Below are 22952 nucleotides of genomic sequence, written 5' to 3'. Positions count from 1 at the left end.
AAACTATGCAACAGATTTGTAGTTATTTTCAAATTAGAAGTTGCTTTAGTCACCCATTATATAGTGCATTGCAGGTTAGATTAATTGACCCCTCTTATTTTCATAATGTGTAATCTTTACATATATGACGGACATGCAGATTGAATCCAAATAATTTAATTTTGGTGGGTTTTTGCTGCACACTTTATACTTAAATGAACAGAACTGTTATGCCTGTGATGCCTACCATATGTTGTGCTTTGTGTTTGATTATATATGCGTATAAGAATGCACCAGAGGGGAGCGCTTTTATTTTCAAAAGGCAGTGCAACTTTCTGTAAAACATATGCTTCCATACCACAAGTCTCTGTTGTAGTGAGCTAAAACAGCCTCTGAGGCGTTTGTTCCTGTTTGTGTGTGTGTGCGCGCGCATTTACTCTGTGAGTAACTGTACTTTAATGTGAGCCTGTACACATGTGTGGTTTCTTAACTGTGACTGGAAACGGGCGTGTTTGTGTGTCTGTTCCCTTGAAATAGCCCAGTAAACAAAAAGGTCTTTGGATTCATTTAAAGGTTACTTTATTTTTTTTACCCAGAAACATTAAGAAACAAAGTGTTTTCAAAGTTTTTTTTTGTTTTTTTTTTTACCTCCAATCTACAGCAGCTCTTTCATGAAATTACTATTAAAATATTTCTGCTCAAGATTCCTATAAAAACAGGTATTGTGTAAACGCACTGGAGTATATCAGAATGAGTAACTCTCTGGGATCAATGGGAAAAAAGTAAAAAAACAGAATTTTTATTTTTATTTTTTCACTTTGTTTGCATTTTTAACGTTTCACCCATAAAATGGACTCTTTTGTTGCATTTTAGTGCTACTTTTAATAACGGCAACATATCTTATTCTGAAAAAACAGAAAACATAAGTTAGTGCTTAATGCGATTCTGACAGTTTTTAAGAGGTTCTTGCGATAATATATTGCATTCAGTCTATATTTTATTCATAATTTAAGCAAAATACAACAAAGTGGCTCAGTTTACATCCCAACATTACCTCTGTTCCCAACTAGTGGCTACCATTAAAATTTTATTTGACATATTCAACCAAGAGGTTAAGATTGAAAAGGCAGTTACATGTAACACTCAGCTAAATGTAAGTGTATCCTAAAAGATTTATTTAAACAGATATCAGTGAAATCCATTTGGACCAACAATGCTACATGACGGCTGACGTTTGACTTTGATCCAAACCATTATTTCCATTAGCATTATTACGAGCAAATACTGACTATTTAAAATTTAAAAATTAAAACCAGTTGTGACAGGAGCGTCAGTGTCCATGAAGGCTTCAACAGTTCTTTAATAAATTGTATTTTAATGTTAATTCCAATAAAAAAAAGACACATTATTTTGCTTTTGTAGCTCTTGCAGATCCAAATATTCCTTTCAGATTGCTTGTACAAGACTGCAAAACTGGTTTTGAAATGCAATCATCAATGAAGCAATAACTTCTGATAACTATTTTTCTTTTAATTTTACCTTAAAAGTAAAAAATATTACAGAATTACAGGCACTTCCATACCAAACAAGTCTAAGACCTATCCAAGGACTTTACAAGCACCTGACTGTCTTATAAAATGCTAAGAAAAACTTTGTCTCTTATTCCTTTGTTCCTTTTTATGTAAAACTGACCATAAGAGCACCTTTATGAGTTGTTTCTGCCTCCTCTGGACCAATCTTTGTTTCCAACATCACCTGTCAGTAGCTCTCCCTGGCAGGATGCCTGTAGGTGGAGCTTCCCCTGTCAGCTTCCGTCACTCGCTGCACTGGCTGTTTTACCGGTTCCCTATCAGGACTGAATAATGATCAGAGGAACAATGTGAAGAGAGATACGAGGAGGGCAGTAGGAGGAGAACTACAGGGCGTTTACTCATTGAGGATATCCTGTACACTTCATTTATGGAACATGGAGAGCTGAGTGATTTCCTTAATTTCCTCTGACTTCAGGTTCATGTGTGTTTATCAGTGTGGGTGGGGTTAGGAGGGCGAACACTTTAAGGTGTGAGGACCTGAGGCCCAGGGCGGCTACGGCGCATCAGATCTAACAGAAATGATCTCTGTGAAGTTGTATTTGGTTTTATTTTCACTTTGGGTTTTAGTCTTTCCCCCATTATGTGTTTCTGTTCAATTTACTTCCACTTTTTTCTAATCTATATTGATCTGAAAAGTCATTTTCAGTTAGCAGAACCTTAATAAGTGAAATGAGTTTTACATTTTCTTTATTTTATTATTATTATTATTATTATTTTATGTGAAGATTTTCTTTGCTTTTAATATCCCAGCATGCTGAGTGATTTTCCTCCCATCTGTCTGCAGATTTAATAAATGGTTATTTAAATCCCACCACATTCTCTTCAGGTTTCACTGCTGGCTTTGCAGAATCAGTTCCAGGCAAAGTGCTGACCCAAAAACCATCTGAGCTTCACCATAACGATCCGTAAGCCAAGAGACTGTCTCTCCAATATCTGTGCTTCAATCTTTATATCACCCTTAATGTGAATGAAAAGGCATTTGTTGCAAAAAAAATAAAATAAAATAAAATAAAATAAAATAAATCTCTGGTTGCATTTAAAAAAATATGACATGTGAAAACCCTTTAAAAATGTTACATTTTGTTACAGCACAATTAAAATCATCTGCGTAATTTATTGGGATAGACCATTGCATATTAATTGATCAAATAAAAATATTAGATGTGTTTCATATATTTTGTATTCAGATTTTTTTTTTTTTACTCTGATGCCTCCAAATATAATATAGTGCAACTAATTCCCTTCATAATTCACATAATTAGTCAATGTATGTAATTTTTAAATGTTTGGTAAAACACGGTGGAAGTATCATGCTGTGGGGAGACTTTTTATCATCAGGGATAAATAAGCTAGTCAAAGTTAAGAAGAAACAGAGGCTGGACTAATCTTGAAATCCAGTTTTTTACTCACTTTTTTGCTAAGACATTCTTATTAATTTCTTACTAAAAATATAATTTTCTGAAAATATCTTAAAAAAAAAAACACAAGCCTCGCTCACTTACAAACTTCTCTACACCAACAAAGATTAGGAGAAAACTCGAGGTTAATTCTCCTGCAAGGACAGGGTCTTCTGGCAGGAGAGGATTTTTGATTTGAGCCAACATTTTCCAATTAGAAATTGATTATATTTCCCACTGAGCCACAGCTACGCCAAACTTGATACTGAGCTGCAACCTAAGCAAACAACTGCGGCTGGAATGGTCACAAATTGCAGGGCACAAATGCCTGAAGGACGCTGGGAGATGAAAATAAGGAAAACTAAAATCCTACAAAACACGAGAGACAGAGGGAAACAGCCTGGTGGCATACAGGATGCTAACAAGTAGATCTGACTGACTGGGACATATTTATGTATGACAGTCGATTGCAGAAGATGAAGCTAGTGGTTGATTATAAACTGGGTGCAGCTGTGAGGGAAAACAAGTAACTGAAGTTGAACTAAGGAGATGGGAGAAATGGCTGTTAAACATGGGAAAACATGCAAACATCCTAAATACACTGACATAGACATATCCCCAAACCCAGACACACCAAAATCACTACATGAAGGGCTTAGATCAAAGCCTGTCCATGTGTTTTCAAATGTCCCAGTCAAAGTTCAGGCCTAAACCCCGTCGAAAATCCATGGCAGGTCTAGAAAATTGCTGGTAATAAATTATCTGTTTTTATTCTAAGTGAACTTGAGCAGAGAGTAATCAAACATTTCAGTGTCTTGGTGCAAACACCGCCTCATGCCATGTCTCCAAACAGATGTGAGCTGGTTTGGACTAACTTATTTCCTCCACTGGAATGTATTAATTTGTTTTGAAAATAATAACCAATCTAATTTTAGATCTAACACTGAATCCTGGGCTGAATCATTCCCTCACTTATGTTCAACAGACCACGCAAATACTGTAATTGCTCTCGTCAATAAGTTCCTGTTTTGTTGGCCCGACTTCAAACAACAAATATCTCTCATCTTTTTTATCTTCCGCACTGTCAATGAGCAGATTCAACAAGTCAATGTGCTGGCCACATGTGACCCCACATGTGTCAGAGCATTCGTCGTATTGAATGCATTAAATTCATCTTCAACAGATTACAAAAGGAAACTGAGACTTTGGATGGCAGAGGCACAGCCACATGCTCAATAAAGGCGTATAATAACCCATTTATACCACACGGTCTTAGTTCTTCTGTCTGGAAAACTCCAGATGAAATGGGGCTTCTTCTGCGGCTGTTGCCAAGACAACAGGCTCAAACAGAAGTCCACAGCTCAGCCCGAAAAACCAGGAAGAAACCTTGACCGAGTGTAGCTTCCGCAAATAAAAAGCAACAAGAGGCGAAACAATGCCTAACTACTGTGTTTTCTGATGGAGGAAAAAAATAAATAAATAAAGCTCCATAATTCAGTTCTCCACCTTCATCTCCTATCAGAGTGTCAGCCTACTGCATTCCTCCCCATCCCATAAACAAAAATATCTCTCTCTGTCTGCAGAATGGAAATCATGCACATGGAAATTCCATCGAACATATAGATAAGGGCCTGCGTGAGAGAGGATTACAACACTGCAACAGTGCCACCCAGTGGAAATAAAAGTGTCTGCAGAGGCTTGGGACAAAGTCACCCAGCAGTAGTCCCAGAGTTCTCACTGGCAGTCAAGTAAAAGTCAGAATGAAGCCAAGCCTCATTGTACAAACAGTCGATCTGGTTAATGCTAAATCAAATACCGAATGGGAATTCCCTAAAAGTACACATGAACACACGTGTTGTATCATTTTCTCAAACCAGAAAGGACTCCAACGGCCTCTACAAACACCAGGAACCGTTTGCCTACGGTTCGCCCTGATGCACACCATTAAGTTTCATTTAAACTCTACAGTAGCACTCAGACAGCAGGGGCAGAAAGCTGAGGAACGTCTCACCAAAGTCTGACCTCCACCCTAAACCTAAGAAAAGCAACACACGATTTGTGCTGCGAGTGACAAAAAAAATAGCAAATGCAGTTCTTCAGGTAAAGTCTGACGCTCTCTAACTCAGGAGTTTTGAGCTGGTTTAAAATCTCCACCGTATATACAAGGACACATGAGCGTCACTCCACTCCTACGTAACATAAAATAACTGAGGCTGACCAGAAGTAATCTGACAAGTGAAGTCATCGTCCCCCTCATCTTAAATGTCCAAGCTTGTGATTATGCAATAAAGATTTGATTCTGTGTATCTGTCTGTGGACTCCAGCTGTGTGTGTGTGTGTGGGGGGTCATCTGTGATTTCAAGGCTGACAATCAAAGTGCCACTTCAGCCCGGGGAGATTAGGACTTGTCATTTTGGGAAGTTAACTCTGACAGCACATCACATGAGGTTAGCTCACTGTATCTGTTCAGAAATATTCTGGGTGATTTCAAAGCTAGCCCACAGTAGCTACGGCTGCCCACTGAATCACATACAGAGAGAGAAGGAGAAACTGACACACACACACACACACACACACACACACACACGTCTCAGAACAGCTGTCTCACCACAAAATAACGAGAAAAAAAAAATCACAAAAAGGGAGGTATCTAGAGCTAAGCTTTCATATGTCTGAGAAGTTTCCTCCTCTGCTGTAAAAGAGCAAAAGAAGTATAGAAAGAGTCAAAACTTACCAGCTATTCTGTCTCGGTCCATAACTTAACGGCTACCTCAGATAGCCACATGTAACCTCTCGCTTTTTCTCTCCTTCCTCCCCTCCCTCTTTTCTTTTTGCAAGAAGACTTCCCCTTTCTCCCGACTTAGTCATTCTGTCCCCGTCTTTCCACCCTCTCCCCTCCTCCCCTTTCCTCCGTCTGTCTCTGTTGCTCTCATGTCCTCCAACTTTTAATGTTTTCAGCCTGTCAGAATAAAACAAGTGAACAGAACAGACATCCGCCACCATGTGTGAATCGTATGGAGTCACTCTCTCATTTTTTTTTTCTAGTTCCTTCTATACCCAAGCTACTCTTCTTCTCCCCTTTTGCCTCTGCTGCCGTGCTGACAGTGAAGAATTTATTTTTTTTAATAGCTCCTTTGGTCAGAGACAAAACAGACAGCACACTCCAGTGCTATGTTGTAATTGATGCAATGACTTTATTAAAAGGATCCACAAACCCACATGAAGGCTACATTTCAAACACAGCGAGTCTGCTGAAATGGACAAGAGAGAGAACTCTCTACACGCAGCGGCTATAAGCACTTCAGTCCGAGAGTCTGAAGTGCGAGAGTCTCATGCATCAAGTGCATCTCAAGAAGACTGCTTCATAGCGCTCTAATAATAGGATCACTCACTCCTATCACTCACTCTCAGCTCAGTGCTTAAAGATTCGACTTAAGTGTATAACTAAATGATGAGAGAGAGAGAGAGCTTCTTCAACCTTTGACTCAAACTCACACATTTTCAGTGCCTTGCAAAAGTAGCCCTACTTTTTCACATTTTGTCAAGTCACAATGGCACACGTCAATTTGTTTTATTGGAATTTTATGTGAAAAACCAAGACTAAATAAATGTGCATAGTTGAGATCTGAAGGGAAAAAAAAGGATGCATGGTTATATTCAGTAAATCTGAGTTGGAGTTTAAAATGACAAAAAAAAAAAAAAAAAGCCAATTCCTCTCCTTTGTGTTCGTTTGTCGCATAAAATATTGGTAATGTATACTGATATTTCTGCTTGGAACATGTTAAGTTGTGGAAAACTTCAAAGAGTGAGAACACAAACACACATCACACCCAACTCCCCTCATGCTGCTCCTACAAGGTCAAGGACCACTTGGTGAGCTTCTTGACAAGAAAGTCAAAGAGACAATGCCCAGACGCAAACAGACACACGCAGACACACAAATCTTTCTGTCGGGTCAAGCGATCGTCCAAGAAAAACAACTTGCTGACTTCCTCTTCCTCTTTCTTGCAAAGAACAGTCCCTCTCAACACCCCGACCTCAAGATTTACAATTAGCTACCAAATCACTTTGAGCAAAATAAACAGACTCACACAGTCACAGAATGGAACAGACCTCAAAATATTTATGGACATCAAATAATCTAAGTTTTTCCCCTGCCAAAGCAGAACCTTTCTGTCCATATTCTGAGCACCACGTCTAAGATAAATAAGCATAGTACGGCTGGCAGGTCCTACTGCTGAAATCAAGACTGTAGCCCAACCCTGGAACCCTCTATGCTGTATAATGTCTTACTTGTGCATTGGTTGCACAGTTTTCTGGACATTGCAAACTGTTAATTATCCTATACTGCATACTGCATTTCAACTCAAGTGGCTGTGGGCAGGCTATCATGGTACACCAAGGTTTTACGAAGGTATGCCTTCAAAGCCACAAACATATTCCCTCATACGTCTCCTATATGGTTAAAAGTGATTTAAATAAGATGCCCGAGAAAGAGCTGAGGGAACCAAATATTTGTCTGTGTGCAGCAGCAGCAGCAGCAGCAGTAGCAGTCACTCCCCCACCAGAGGCTGCACACCGTCAGCTGGCTGAAAAAACAACTGCTGCTTCCTCACTTACAAAGACTAATTTGGCTTTTTAGAAACCCTCAGAGATTAATGCAGTGTTAAATTGATAGGCATTACCGAGAGCTCTTATGCTTTAGCACTTTGATCCATCTTGTTGCTGAAATGTGCTATGCAAATAAACTTGACTATTAAGATAAGATTGTTTTAAAGCTATTAGCGCCACGTCTACTTGAAAGAAGCCCAGTTAATTCACGAGCTGATATGGTTGAATTTCGGTTGTATATTTATGCATTCTCACTATAGCTATGAAAGAAACTTCAGCAGTTTCCTATAAATTAGCTTAAGCTAAATTTAGTCTGTGATGTTGCTATGCTTATAACCAAACAACAGAAGAAAAAGTATTTTGCTGCTGAGTACGTCGCAGGAAAGCGGGAGGTTTACAGGGTGACGTGTGCGCACTTTTAAAAATAGACGCGTCTCTTTTGGCCAGTGGCTTTTTCTGCCCTGTGATAATTTTCTAGACATATAGGGCAGCAGCTAATCACTGAGTTTAAAAGAACAAACATGAAGCACACAGCATCAGTGCATGTATTAGATGACTCACTCTCATTTGCATAGCACACAGGAAGACACGCTTTCATGTGTTTTTGTGCATAAAATGAACTGCTGATTCACTCATTCATCCATTCAGTTCATAACTAATGTCATACAAACGCGTATAGTGGTACCTGCTTAGCGCAGGTCACAGTAGCACAATAATACATGGAACTATCAGGAAGTCTATTGATTTAAATAAATAAACATCTACTTGGTTTAAAAATTCGAACAATTACTTTTTACTGATAATGATAAAAGTGATTTTATTTGAATTTTTTTGGATTATGTAAATTATGCAGTTCATGTAGTGTGTGGTATACAATAAGACTTGAGGGTGACATTTGGAAATTGGACATTTGCAACTGTGTGAAAGTGGAGTAACTATAATCAATGGTTTTATGAACACAAAAGATTTGGAGTTGATATTTTAACATTTGCCCTATTTGTGTTCGCAACATCGTTTTTATTTCAGTGTATTGAAAAATAAATTTATTCTTTAAAGGTTTTTATTGGCATAAAAATTGATGCAAATTAAAATAGAAATGAGCTTCTCTGAAAGTAACTTTCCAACGCAAACGCCACAAATAACACAGTACTCTTTTTTAGATTGGAGATTCTAATTCATTGAAATCTGCTTTTCTTTCGCTCCACTTCAGCTGCAGCCTTCATGACGACTAATCTGGATTTACACGAATTACAGATGCCAAGAGAGTTACCACAAGTGAAATATTAACTTTTAATAACCTTTTAAAATAGCCTCACTTTAAAATCCTGCAGCCTCCCCAGGTGTTATAAGGTTGTGGCTCTAATAAGTAAACTGGTTACGTGTTCCTGTGGTTTCATGTCGTCTGATTCAGAAAATGTAAACTCTGCATGCCCTCCTCGCTTAAAACTTTCAACACCTTTAGTCACTGCAACCTGCAACCTACTGCCCTGTTATAGCTGAGCCTCAGAAAAACTCTCTCTCACACACACACACACACACACACACACACACACACACACACACACACACAACACAATGGCACAGAGAGGTAGATACAAGCTGAAAGGATAGAGGTATCCAAGCTGATTTCACTCATATCAGAGTTTATCCTACACACACACACACGCACACACGCACACACACGCACACACTCAGCCTCCTATTTACCCTACCTTAGATCCACAAATACCAAACACAGTTTACGTTTCCACTCGATGAGGCAGATGCTCATAAGGCGCAGACGGACACGTGTGCTTGTTCCCTCATGCGAAACAAACTCAACCCCCATGCTGAACCAAAACGGAGAAAAAAAAAAAAAATGTCTCCCACATTGACCAGGAGGGGATGGTGTGCCTTGGGGTGAGCATTAATGTAAGCTGTCACTTCAGAGCATGACCTGTGGCAGAGCACGTGACACACACTAGCTAAATTTAGTTACATAATGGTTGGACAAAGGACTCACCAGCATGCCAGCCAACGCTAAAGAGTTGCCTGCAGGGGAGCGCTGCACAATGATGGAGAACGAACAGCGTGAGGAAGGATAAGAGACAAAACGAGAACAGCGGGAATGCATGGTGGAGTGGCAGAAAGAGATGCATGATGGGAAAGAACAGAGGATAAGGTGACGGCTTGAAGCATCCATGCCAGCAGATGTGAAAATACGCCTAGTGGCCTTATGTCAAAGAAAACTTTGAAACATCGATTCAAAACCATTCTACAGGATTGTCCATTGATTTAGTTGGGACTTTTCAAATCAAAATCAAATCAAATCAAATTTTATTTGTATAGCACATTTCAGCAGCAAGGCATTTCAGAGTGCTTTACGTCAATAAACACAAAAACAGAGTCATGCAACATTGAATCAAAACCATTACATTTTCTGCCACGTCAAAGTTCTGACCTTCGAATCGGCAGAAAAAGAATAAAAAAACAGCGGGGGGTACTCCAACCCGCACCCCTTTTAAAACAACATTTGTGTGCAGCTACATTTAAAAAAGAAGAAGAAGAAAGAACTCATAGTTAAATTTTATTGAAATATCCCTGCTGGTAACTTCATGAAAGCCACCTGCAACTATTTCTCAAGCAAGTTTGAGGATAGCTCAAAGTTTTGACACAAGCAATTATCAAAAGACAGACATTCACACCGCGCTGCAAACACTCACTTGGTCTATGCATACATCTGTATAAATACTACTCAACAGCATTCCTAACTAAGCACACACAGACGCAGAGTTTCCCTTAAGTCTTTCATCCAAACATAGCAGCAGATATTTAAAAATCCTTGCTGCACGCACAAGACAGTAGGAGGGGACAACAGGGTGACGTGCTGCAGCAAACCACAGAAAGATGACTTCATCAGCGAGACACGCAGCACTCATCTTCCTCCGGGTTCCTCGCAATCACACTCACAGAGGATGAGAGGAAGATGCTGTCCGTAACACGGGAGTCCCTTCCTGCAGCTTCAGCACTCGGCACACACAACCTGAGGCATGTGCAGAGAAAACGCAGCTCTTCACATCACCCATCACTGAAAGGCAGGTTTAAAAGTGGACCACACACACTAATGCTAATACTCCCTTCTCCCTTTCTCGTGTAGCAACGGTGTATGAAGATGCGATGATTTTGTAAATTGCATTCCAGCATCAATTTTCTATGGACAGACAGCAAAAGTGTTTCAAAAACAACAACCCTGAAGATTTTACATTTAATTTTCATGTTTCGCTCTTTTCTACCAAGATGATTTCTTATCCGGTATTCCAATGAAAGCAGGATCATTCTAATCCTCGCAGACTGAAAGGTTTATGGATTTAAAGCTGCGGGGTAACAGTGAAAGTTTTCACTTTTGTAATATCCTTTTGAATTGCTGTTTAATGGCTCAGGGATCCAGTTGGAAAAGGGTTAATATAAGTCCAAGCCACACAACTTCAGCATTACCTCCTGTTTTTACATCTCTTACATCTCAACGTCCTTGTGACCAGGACTTTCATAAAGTACAGTACGAGTCGTAATGAAGCTTTACTGGCCAACCAAGAAAGATTTAATTTATGCAAAGCTCAGAGCATGAAGGTGTGAAACTATGTTTGGAACAATCCTTGATTTCTGCTCTGCTTGCCTGTCAGAAAGCAGGCAAGCTGAAAGTGACATTTCTGCTCAGATAGCGATTAGGAGAAGCTTGTGCTATTACCTGCTGTTACAAATGGAAGATGAATGACTGAAAGCCCTTTTGCTTTGAGCTTCATAGAAATCAGTTAGTTAGAGATCTTTCACACAAGGTGGGAATCAAATTATTCCCAAGTGGCTATTTGAGCTCTACAAAGTTAAAAACTGCAAAGCTGTACAGCTCCATTGTAAAGCACATTTTAAAAACTCAATTAGTTTAACCAAAGCGCAGCAAAGCACTAAATCAGTGCCAACAGACAAAAATAAAATAGAAAGGAAAAACAATAAAAATCAGGAATAAAACAATAAAACAAAGACTGGAATAAGTACAATAAAAAACAAAACCAATCCAACTCACACTATCAAGAGCCACGGGCAGGTGTTAAGCCACACTGTTTATCCAAGATTACAGATATCAGCTCTTAAGATTTTATCAGTGGAAAGACTTTTTTTTGTAATACTTATTTGACCTGTTAGGTTGTTTATAGAGCTTTGAACTTTCAGCCCAAGGCGTTCAAGGAACTATGGGAACAAGAGAACAGACAGTGACACAGCAAATTAACGTCTTAAACGTGTGTTCACCTTGTTTTATTTGTTTTTCCTAAGGAGTTACAACCTATCAACCTCTAAAACGGACATGCTACACTATTGTCAGACGGCGTTATGTGGTAAAAGTGGAATAATTCTGTCTTCTCCCTTTGTTGCAATTAACAAAAATAAAGGACAATATGGAGAAGTTCTTAAACAAGAGTAGTGAAACCACAATGGCCTCCAAATTGCAACTTTGCAATTTGTAGGTCACAAACTATGCTTTATGTGGAATAGGTCATGGTAAACCATTCAAACCAGTCTTTTTGACTATAAAAAACCAAACTGGGTCTACAGTCTTTACAAAAGGAGACCTAAATATTCTGAGTTTCAATTTGGGTCACAAATAATTGAGACAAACTGGCCATCTGGCATACTGGACATTTTTCCCGATGGGCAGACGTGCTATTTGGGCCGACAGTCCCAACATTTTATTTCTTTGTACGTATTGGTCTGGCTGACCAATGAAGTTAGACACCAACTCCTTGTGCTTTGGTCCTGCCTGCAAGATGGATCTTGCAAAACAAAGAAAGTCAGCGCAAGCCTGTTTTCTAGCCACCGTCTCTGGGCTATTTTCTTCGCTGACATAAAATAACCTGTCAGCATGACACCACCTGTTCTCGTCTTCGCTACTGACTTCTGTTAGCGTCGGTGGTTACGGTTAGCTGTGACAGATGTTGCTGAGCTAACGGATCCCTCACCAATAACGTTCTCTCAGCGTAGCAGAATAATAGATAACTTTATACGAGACGCAGTGTTGGTGGTGGATTTAGAAGAGGATTTGTTAGAGAATAAAGGATTTATTTAGGAAAAAGTAACAAGGTGCAAACAAAGTGAACTAGCTAGGCTGAGGCTTGCTATGCTAGCCTATGAATGCTATGAATAAGTACCTTTGAATAAGTTTAAAGCAGACCAAAAAATAAATAGCAAACCTACAATTAAAGAATGACCTTTATAGAGGCTCGCAAAATGATCATAAATTCTATAATAGATGTCTCAATGACGATAATAGTTTAAGTCAAAACTTCAGACAGAAGTTATTACAAAGTGATCGATGCGTGTTCAAACAAAATCTGTCCACAATTGGAAAAACAAATCGTGGGGATTCGTAGGACTGGCAGCACGTGACACAGTGCTTACACAGTGCCTGCGCGCAGGAAACAACGTGCTTTTCCAGCTTACAAAAAACCTCATTCATTCAAGCAATAACTCACACAGGCTCCTCTCTTATTTAAATCCCATTCTCGGGTCATTTAGGCTGTCAGAGGCAGTAAAAGTGCTGGTAGTGCAGTCTGTGTGTCTGTCTTTTCCTGCCTCACTGTGGTAACACTGCTGGCTATTTCCTTCTCAGCATAAGGTAACCATTAGACGTGAAAGACGACTGGCAGCAGCCTCAATAAGATGGGATATCCTAAAAAGGTTTTAGATGTCTTTCAGGAAATAAGAGGTTTCTTGTTGCAGCTGATAAATAAGTGGATTCTGTGGATATTGCATAAGAAATTCATCATGCAGAGTTACTGTTCAGAATCATTTTAGCAGCCCTGAGAGCAGTAACGGGAATGGCCTCTAAGATCGTCTACACAAAGACATGCAAGATGTGTTGATGTAACAATAATCAGGTTTGTGTAATACGCCTAACGATCTCTACAAATTATGCACCGACAAGAGATTTGTGTCCAATTTCGGATCTCCAATTTTTGAACAGCGACGACAATAATTTAGCCAATTACAATTTCTTTTTAAGAACTACAACCGGCAAATGTTAAGAGCAGTGATCAATACATATATTAGCAACATCCAGTCATGTGAGAGAGTAGTTGCTGTGAAAAGGGTTTTAATAATTTAAAGCAAGGACAAAACCTTTGAGAAGTTCACATTATAATCTGTCTTCACTGTCTTATATTAGCAATTGGCACAGTTAGCATTAAAAACCGTAATCATTCTCCCTGTGTGTTCATGGGAGAATGTTATTTATTTTACGTTAAAAGGCTGTTTCATTACCTTATTAAAGAGTTTTTAAAATTGTACATGAGAATACTGCAGTTTTATTTGCTAGTATCACTAAATCAGTTCTGAAATGGAGGTTCGTGTACTTTAGGATTTACAAAAGTCCTTTAGGTCACCTGCAGGTTCAAGTTACTTCTCCTTCCATGTGTCTATTTTATGAAATTTTATACTTCAACTTCCACTGTATTTTGCTAAAAAGGCAAAGTATTTTGTATTTTTTTTCTGCAGCAGTTCAACCTGAAATTCAACCTGCCACAGTTCTTGATGTTTCAGCTCTAAACGGCAATCATCCAGTACTGCCTCACATCATCAATAACTGTCTGGTTTGAATCCTCCACCTCAAAGAACCGTGCCAAGCTGCAGCGGGTAGAGCGAACAGCAGAGTGGATTACTGGCTCCGCTCTTCCACTGCTTCTCAGCACTTCCAGCTGCAGGGCCACGAAGCATTATGGCAAACTCATAATCATTGACTCTCACCCTGGGCAGCATTACCCTTTAACTTTTTCCATCCGCCTGAAGGAAAACTGAAGACTGTGACAAACAGTGGTCTATCGCAAACGTCTGCACCGCGCTGCATTACGTGGACGTTAACATTTTCAGGTAAAGTTGTTTAAAATATCTAAAACTGCCTGTTAGGTTTTCACTGCTCTTAAAGTTTCTCTACGTTTCCTCACCACTACATTATATCGTTTTACAACAGGTAAGGGAACTATTTGCTGGAAGTAATTTCACAGAACCTCACTTCAGCAAATCTAAGCTATTCATTTCTGTTAATGGGGGATTAATGTGTTAATCCCCCATTAACACATTAACACATCATTGTGAGGACCGAGGGCGAAGTGGATCCAGCGTCTTACCAAGGACGGGCCATGCGGAGGTTTAGAGTTATTTCCCTTCCTTCTGGGCTAAAGCCAAAGCCAACCCAAACTAAAACCAAAATCCTGCCCATCTAATTGAGGGGGAAGGATTACAAAGCATAATGGTGTGATTACTTACTGACAATGGTGACTCGAGGAGTGTTTACACTGAAAGAGAAAAAGCATTGACCTTAGAAAAACCTACAACTCAAAACTCGATCGTTTTAGCCGGTACAGTGTAAAAATGAATGATAATATTACTAGACGAGCATTTAAACTTTGAATTCTTCTACCAAAGCTAAATGTGAATTATAGAGCTAGATTTCTACAACACAAGCAGCCCCACCTGTTGTAAAATCTTGAAACGAGTTTGAACTTTTGACCAACAAGAGTTGCCACAATGAAGCAGAGTCGGCTCCTTTCACGCTCTGGTCTCCACCGCTCTCTCTTCTTCCCACTCCACCTCATTTATCCGTGACTGCATGTGTTCTTCTCATCTACAAAGTTACTTTTTATTGCAAAAACAAATTTAATCTCATTTCTTAGTGGTCTCGCAAGTACCCACTGTTACTCCAATGGCACGTCCCACAAAAGAACTCCTCAGTCTCCTCACAATTCAGTGACAAAGCACTCTGTGCGGATCGGCTCCAGTCTTGTTTTGTGCAGCAGTAAAACATTACTTGTTTTTAAATAAACTGTTCCGTCTCGCATTACTAGCGAGATCTCTCTATTCCAGTGGAACTGAAAGACAAGGGACCTAATAAGCACTCAGAAAAAGCTCTCACCACTGAGGCCAAAGCTGTAATTTCCAGGACAGTGATGCCAAACCACATGAAAATTTATTGCGTCTCTCTTTTGTCTACATTTCATCCGTTTGAGTTTAATATAAAAATCTTAGTTGTGTTTTTAATTTCTCTCACAAAAAGCGTGACATCCCACTACGTGCACGCTCAGTGTGAGGGATTGCTGCAAAGTGAACGAACGCGATGCACGTGACTGTCCGCTGTCGCTACACGCTCATGCAGGAGGAGAGACTAGGATTTTTCTCCAAATTTTTTCAGAATTATAATTTTCAGCATCATCATTTACATCCAAATTTACAGTATCTGGTTCTTCTGGTCGCAAAGTCTTGATGCATGTGTCACTTCGATGACTTAAAAGTCGGATAAAGTGCGACACGACTGTTCAGACTGCAGATACTTCGAAAACAAAATACATCGCTGGTGGGTTTTGTGTATTTTCTGGGGTGAAACCATCGCAAATGGGCCATTCAGGCTGCCATTTAAAAGTCAGATATGGGTTGTATTCTTCTGCTGTGGGAAAGTGTTGAACCCTTTCATAAAAATGATATACACTGATGCCTGAGGCCTCTTTCAGAAGGATGAAGCTGCTTGCCACAGACATAAAATGGTTCAACAACCATTTCAGGAGCACATCGGGCGAACATTTTGGACAAACTAATCCCATCCGTGGTGGCCCACCTTGCGACTTACAAGACTTCCTGAACCATCTCCGATTTTCTTGATACAAATGTATCAAACACCTCAAAGGTTTCATTTGCAGCAGCACCAAATAAGATAAGAACACAAACGCTACTGCTTGCCCTACATTTGATATCAAGCTTGTTATCGCAGTGACGCTCTAATTACAGTGACCTTATGCGTTTCCGATGGCATCTGCTCCAACATCAGGTGTTTCCTAAACGAACATGAGGCCAAATCATTCACAGCCGACTTGCTGCTCATCACGATAAGCAGCAGTGGCATGGCTCGTGTTCGCCCCTGTTGTTCACAGGGGACTTTGTTGAGCTTAAAACGTCATCAACGGCCGCCTCTATTTATAACCGAACTCTTACACAGTGGCAGGATGATGTCATGCTCACATGCGTGGATGTGCACACACAAATGCAGGGGGGGTATATGAGACAGCTCATCAGCGGGGAGAGAGGTCTCCTTTGTTGGAGCGTGCTTTACAGAGGTATGGGTCAGCGTTTCAGAGCCCTGAGCCACGCTTACTCAGAACGCAATCACAGCTGTGAGGACAGATAACCGGGAGACACAACCCCGAGAGACAGAACAGAAACCATATGTCGTTTCACCCAGTGATGGGAGGGAGCGCATTAGGCTATTAGCTTATCTCAGAGCAGAAAGTCAACTGAGAGAAAAACTTTAGCTAAGTAGTTGGGTTCTAATGCAGCTCCGCGGGGCCAACAGTCAGCTTTTCTTCTTAGCACCTAAGACTGATAAAAAGTGGTTTCATACTTAAGCACGGAGTCTTTGGGGAGATAAGGGTCATATTATGCAGCGAGCCGGGCCGCTCGGCACTAAGGTGATAAAAAAAAAAAAAATAGTCAATGAACGACAGTTTCATTATCACAGGGGGTTGTAGAGAATGCACTGGCAGGCCGGGCCAGAGTGTGACTCAGACATAAGGGAATCCAGCTTAGCTATCACTGAAGAGGCATTGTTAAGCAGAAATAAAGAGCAGTATTGACTCCCCTCATCTGCTCGTTCTCTTGAGGACGCGATGGTGAGGTTTAGTGGGAGGATGAATGATGAGCCTCAGACTGCGGTTACAAGGTTTGATGCATTTATACAAAGTTTTTGATACTGTCCCAAGACGTTCTTCAAAGTAAGTTGGAGTATATTGGTCATCGTAGCACTTAATGCCAAATGACTCAGAAACAGACCTTTCAAACAGAATGCTATTAACAATATTTCATGTCGCTGTGCAAATAGAGCTACATCAGATTTAAAATATGAGGTTTTCTGCTGGTTTGTTTTGCAAAACTGCAATGAAAAAAAAATTTCTTTCATATCCCGAGTCTCACAATCAACAACAACCGAATGTTGCCACTGGCGCAAACCACGAAGAGGAAAACAGGAAGTAGGTGAAGGACCACTGTGTGGCATATTTCTCGATGACATCGTGTGAACACTCATGTATGATTTTAATTGTGTTTGTTAATTAGCACCACAATTATGAAATTGTGTTTTTTCGACATTAGCAGAATATTGACGAAGTTTTGCACACATTTGTAATGCAAATGCAGCTACTGTGAGGCTGGGCTGAACACTGAACACTTTTGCAAGACACTGTATATAAGCAGGCTCAGTCGTGGCTGTTATTCTTTCACCACTCTAAAATGTTTAGTCCAAACTAAAATAAGGAATTATAGGATCTTAAAAAAAAAAAACAATGCTAAATTGAGAAAAAATAAATTTAAGCTCAGACTAATAAGAACAAGCAGCACCAGAGAACCCTGTTCCAGCTGAGGACAAGCCTGCTTCAGAAAAAAAAAAGAAGAAAATCCATCCAAGAAAATATACAGCACAGCTCACTGAAATCTTTCATGCGTAGGAAGAAAAAAGGGAATAAAGGCAGGAAAGTAAGAGTGCATTTACTCCCCTGGGTCTGCCTGCTCATGCTCTTTACTCAAGGGTCACACATGAAGCTGCACGAGAACATGGGCGCATCCAGTTCATTAAGTCCAACAGGCTCCGGGTCCCTGTGGACTTTGCTGCATAAAAACAGCAAATAATTATTAGAGGTAAAAGGTAAAAATGAGACTTCCTCCACTTTGAGATGGTCCTGGTAGTTTTTGGACAGATTTATGACATTTCAAACAGAGATTAACCCGTATTTTCAGGATGCCACTGAAACAACGTGTTGTCTCATTGCCAGTTTTGGGCGAGTTACCCAAACTTTTACCGTTTGGTGAATAAATGAACGTTGATTGTTTTGCTTTTGTTTGTTTGTTTTTCTTTTTTTCAAATTCAGAACTGATTTACCGTTGCTTTTATTTCAAATTCAATCCAACTTTTTACATCTGTAAACTCCACACTGATCAAATCTTTTTCTCGGGGTAAGCCAGTTCAATCATTAAAAAAAAGCAACAACTTCAAATTGAGTTCTTTCTCAGTTCAGCCATGAAATTCACCAGCTTGACCTATAACGTGACACCTTGAGGTCATAATGCTGCATGGACAATGTTTCTGAAATGCAGCCTGTGGTTGCCAGGTCTTATGCTTTCTCCTCCACAAAGGATAGATCAAAAAGCAAAGCGGCCTCTCAGTTCAAACGCTTGCTTTATCCAGTGAGACAAGATTCCCATCCTGCTGGAAACGTGTGTAGATGTGGGCAGTTTTCTGGGGGAAACTCATGCCAAACATCAAGACAGAAACCTGCTCTCATCATGCATCAGATGTGACGTGGCAGTCAGACCACCCGCATAGCTAACAACTCAAGAGTGAGAAAAAAATAAATCTCAGAGTCAGACTCTGTGAGAGTGTTTGTATGGTGATGCTGTGTCATGGCAGTGAAACACCCCGGAGACAGAAACTGCAAGTTATTGACCAGCATGCCACCTTTACTACCAAACTTATTTTCCCAAAAATGGGAAAATATCCAAGCTCTAACATTAGGGAAATGATTTGAGAAATATGAAATTGCATCATCATCAGGTTCATTTACTCACCAGAACTGCATTGCTTTAGGACAATGGACACCCTTTCTGTTGGTTTGAACTTACCTCATTTGGAAATTAAAATTAGTCTTTTGTTGCTTTGTTATTAGCGGTGGAAGGGTTTTAATACTGGAAATGTGTCTTTTTATCCAGAGCAGCATTCAACAAACAAACAAGTTGTGGGATTTTAATCTTCTTAATGTTTACGAATATACCAAAAACATAGATTTTTGTGTTTTCAAATGGCCTGTCGAGGGTTGGAACTCCTGCTGTAAAATCCAAAGTTTGTCATGAGAAGACAGTTTTTGGGGGGGATAATCTTGACTACATGCTGAAGCCTATTTTAGCTTATTGCTAGGATTAGTGTGTAGAATTAGAAAGCCTAAGTGCAACATTTTGTCTGTGTGACCCACATTTATGTGTTTGCATGTCCCCAGAACCAGAAATAGAGCTGCTGGGTGAAAAGGTCTGTTGAGCCTGCAAGGATTTATTCTCACATCACGTGAATATTTTTGTGCTTTCCAAACAAACACATTTATTTCATTTGATTTATTTATTCTGTCTGATTCCTGGTCTGCTGAAGAGATCCAGCACTGTTATAATACTTAAAAAGCTGAATTAGATTCAGTTTCCTTATATTTCCTCTCTGTGGCTGAATCCTGTCTGCCTGGTGAAATTACGTCACGATGAACAGAGTTTTATTTCCAAAGCCATAAGAATGAGACCAACTCAAAAGTAAAGGACGGTGGGACGATAGTCTAAGTTAGCATTTATTTTAGATTGATTTGTTTGTTAAATAAATTGAATAAGAAACAATAAAGACTTGGTCATTTTTCTCACATTATGACTTTTTTTTGGGTGAAAATTGGAGCAGCATTTTTCTCGGAAAAATGAAAACCATGAATCCTTTTGTCACACTACACATGATGCAACAACATATGGACGCCTCCGGTTGTAATGTGTCAAAATGAGGAAATCTTTATGGCTCATGAATGCTTTTCCAAGGCACTTCCGACTCCTGAACTCTTACAATGCCTCTCAAATAATATCCATGCAACCTGATATTATGAGAAATCAGACATTTAAAAAGCGAAGCCAAACGGACACACAGGCACGCATCATGACTCAAGACAGAGAGCGCAGCCCGGAGGAGTCGATGCGTTCAAACAGAAGGTCAGGAAGAAAAGGATGGATGATGATGATGATGGTGATGATGGTGATGATGACACTCAGGATGGCACATAAGACCGCAGAAGCCAAGAGACCAAGAAGGGGTTTCCTGAGGGACATACACTCATCTGTATAACAAATTAGCCCAAAACAACAGAGGTGATTACGTCTAAAAGAGTGTGACAAGTTGGAGCCAAAAAAACAGAACAGCTCAAGAGAAGAAAAAAATAAAGGTTAAGAAGAGCATCAGCAGTAATTTGTACATATACATTGCACATTATGAGTTCTCATCATGATTTTACTTATTTAATTTAGATTAAAAACACATTTAAATTGGAGTATTATTTACAATGCATTTTATCCAATCTTATATCAGATCTGCTCTATATGACCAGAAGATTAAAAACAAATTGAGACATAATCATTCCTGTACCAATATACACCAATTAACAATCAACATAAATACATGAAGGCACGTAATTAATGACTTTCTGCATGACATCCATATATGTTATCACTAAGTCCCGAGATGAAATTTGTTTCTGATAATATTTGTACCTGGATTGGCGGTCTTCTTCATGCTTCCGGTGAGTTAACTTCTCGTAGTCGTCTGAGGAAAAAGCAGCGTCTTTGTCTCCAGAGGAAAACTTTGGACTGTCCCTTTCCTCCGGTTCCTTCAACCCAAAAGCCAGGAGGACTTCACTGTTATACTTCTCTGTTCTGGCTCAGCTGATCCGAGTGCGTAATGACGTCCTTCCACTGCAGGCAAACGCAGATGTAAATATGACGCGTACTTCAGAGTGAAGCTGACCGTTTTGGGGCCGCGATGAAAGGAAATCAGAGCGCATGACGGGGAGGAGAGGGAGAGAGGGGGGGGGGCACAGCGCAGCTGACGCGCTTTTACGCACGGATCGCAGTCGGACACAGCTCTGGTGCGGAGCTGCTTCCATGGTCACCCCTGTACATACATGCTGAATTATAAACCTGCTATAGTGTGTGTCACATTTATTGACACGTTTGGTAAAATACATTCATCTCTCATTACGGATGAACTCTGAACATTGTAGAAAAGTCTAACTTTTCAAAAAATATATATCAATTTTTGTGGTGGAATATATCTTCTCTTTGGCAATAACGTGTTTTATTAGAATAACTGACTCTCCAGATATTCTACCACTTTTAATGCTTTGAACACCAACATTTTCCCTACTAGACAGTTCAGAAGATACACAGAGAGAATGATCTTTGATTATTCCTTTTTATTGTCTTCTCTTTTGCAGTCTTTCTTTGAATCTGACTTTATTGACATAGGACTATGTACACTGATCTCACAAAAGGTAGCATCGACATCTGCACCAGATTTAGCAATTGGTACATTTCCATTTTCAATTATTAAGGCAAACACAACAAAAAATAATGTATACGGCATACATATAATATAAAACCATAAAAATCACAAACTCGTAACTCACACATTGCAAAAATATATGCATTTTGTTTTATTTTTCATAGATATTGTGATTTTTTAATGCAGAACATGAAGTACAGTCGAGAGTTGCTTACATTGGTCAATCAAACTTCATAAACAGAGAAGGTATGGGGCTTTACAAAAGCTTTAAACCTAACTGGAGAGTTTTTCCTTCCTTACTGGTCCTGAAAGAGCTCGTCCCATGGTGTTCCCACATGATTTAGATCTATGGGGTGAGATGGCCACGGAAGAGGATTACTTTTATGCCTAATTAATCATTTCTGTGCTGATTTGGTTTGACAATCTGGATTTAAAAAAAAAAAACAATAACAAAAAAATATTTCCAGTTTTTAGAGAAGCATTCTTTAATTTATTCTAAAACCTGGTATTTCAAATAGTTCATGATGCTATGTAATCTGACAAAGTGTGCAGAACAAACAGGCCCACAGCACCACACATCCTCCATTATTCCCAACAGGCATGAGGGGCTTTTCCACATATTTTGCCTAATTTCAAACCAAACTTACTTGGAGTGTTTTATTGTAAAGCTTAATCTGTGTCCCATGATATGATAGCACATGGTTCCAGTTGTTCCTGGTTGGGTTGAGAAAACTTCCCACTTACACTTTTAATTTGGGTACATTTTTACATTTCCTAAGGAAGGTGGAATCTACTGCTAAATCAAAATTAAGATGGTTAGTTTAAAGAATGTGTTGTTTGTTTGTTTGTTTGTTTGTTTGTTTTAAACATATATTTCTTCTCTCCCTTACTGAATCCTCCTAGGGCAGATTATTTACAATTTCCAGTGAGTTTATGCTGCTGAATTAAAGATGGATTCATTTTAAGACATTTTTCACATTTTTGCCATGTGGGATCCACAATTTTCAAAGTGAAATCTCACATTTATAGACATGTCGATTGTGCAGCGCGTTCCACAGTGTCTGATTTTATGAATGAATGTGTTGCTGTGAAATAACTGTGAAATGCTGCCCTCTTCTGGTTGAAATTGAAATTTGTTTAAACTGTATTTTGACGGACTCTTTTTTACTACTCTTGTTTTCAAAAAATTTTGAATCACACAGTATATATGGTTCTTCTTTACAAGAGCTGTTAAGGTGA

General features: G+C 39.5%; 1 protein-coding gene across 3 annotated transcripts in view; it reads right to left on the bottom strand.

The window, feature by feature from the left end:
- septin9b (septin 9b) overlaps positions 1 to 21134 on the bottom strand; it is a 77362-nt gene extending 56228 nt beyond the window's left edge. The window contains exon 1 of one of the 3 annotated variants that reach the window (XM_007551542.2): positions 20924 to 21134. In XM_007551542.2, the coding sequence (XP_007551604.1) occupies positions 20924 to 20945 (22 nt within the window). In that variant the 5' untranslated portion in view covers positions 20946 to 21134. Of the gene's footprint in view, positions 1 to 5702; positions 5794 to 9581; positions 9753 to 20923 lie in introns of those variants that run through there. The other 2 variants (XM_007551539.2, XM_007551541.2) reach the window with 2 other exon arrangements.
- Between the last annotated feature and the right edge of the window lie 1818 nt (positions 21135 to 22952).

Source organism: Poecilia formosa, unplaced genomic scaffold, assembly GCF_000485575.1.
Source record: "Poecilia formosa unplaced genomic scaffold, Poecilia_formosa-5.1.2 Scaffold43, whole genome shotgun sequence".
Taxonomy (NCBI): domain Eukaryota; kingdom Metazoa; phylum Chordata; class Actinopteri; order Cyprinodontiformes; family Poeciliidae; genus Poecilia; species Poecilia formosa.
Note: the sequence above shows the minus strand (reverse complement) of the source record. Positions and strands in the feature narration are given on the sequence as shown.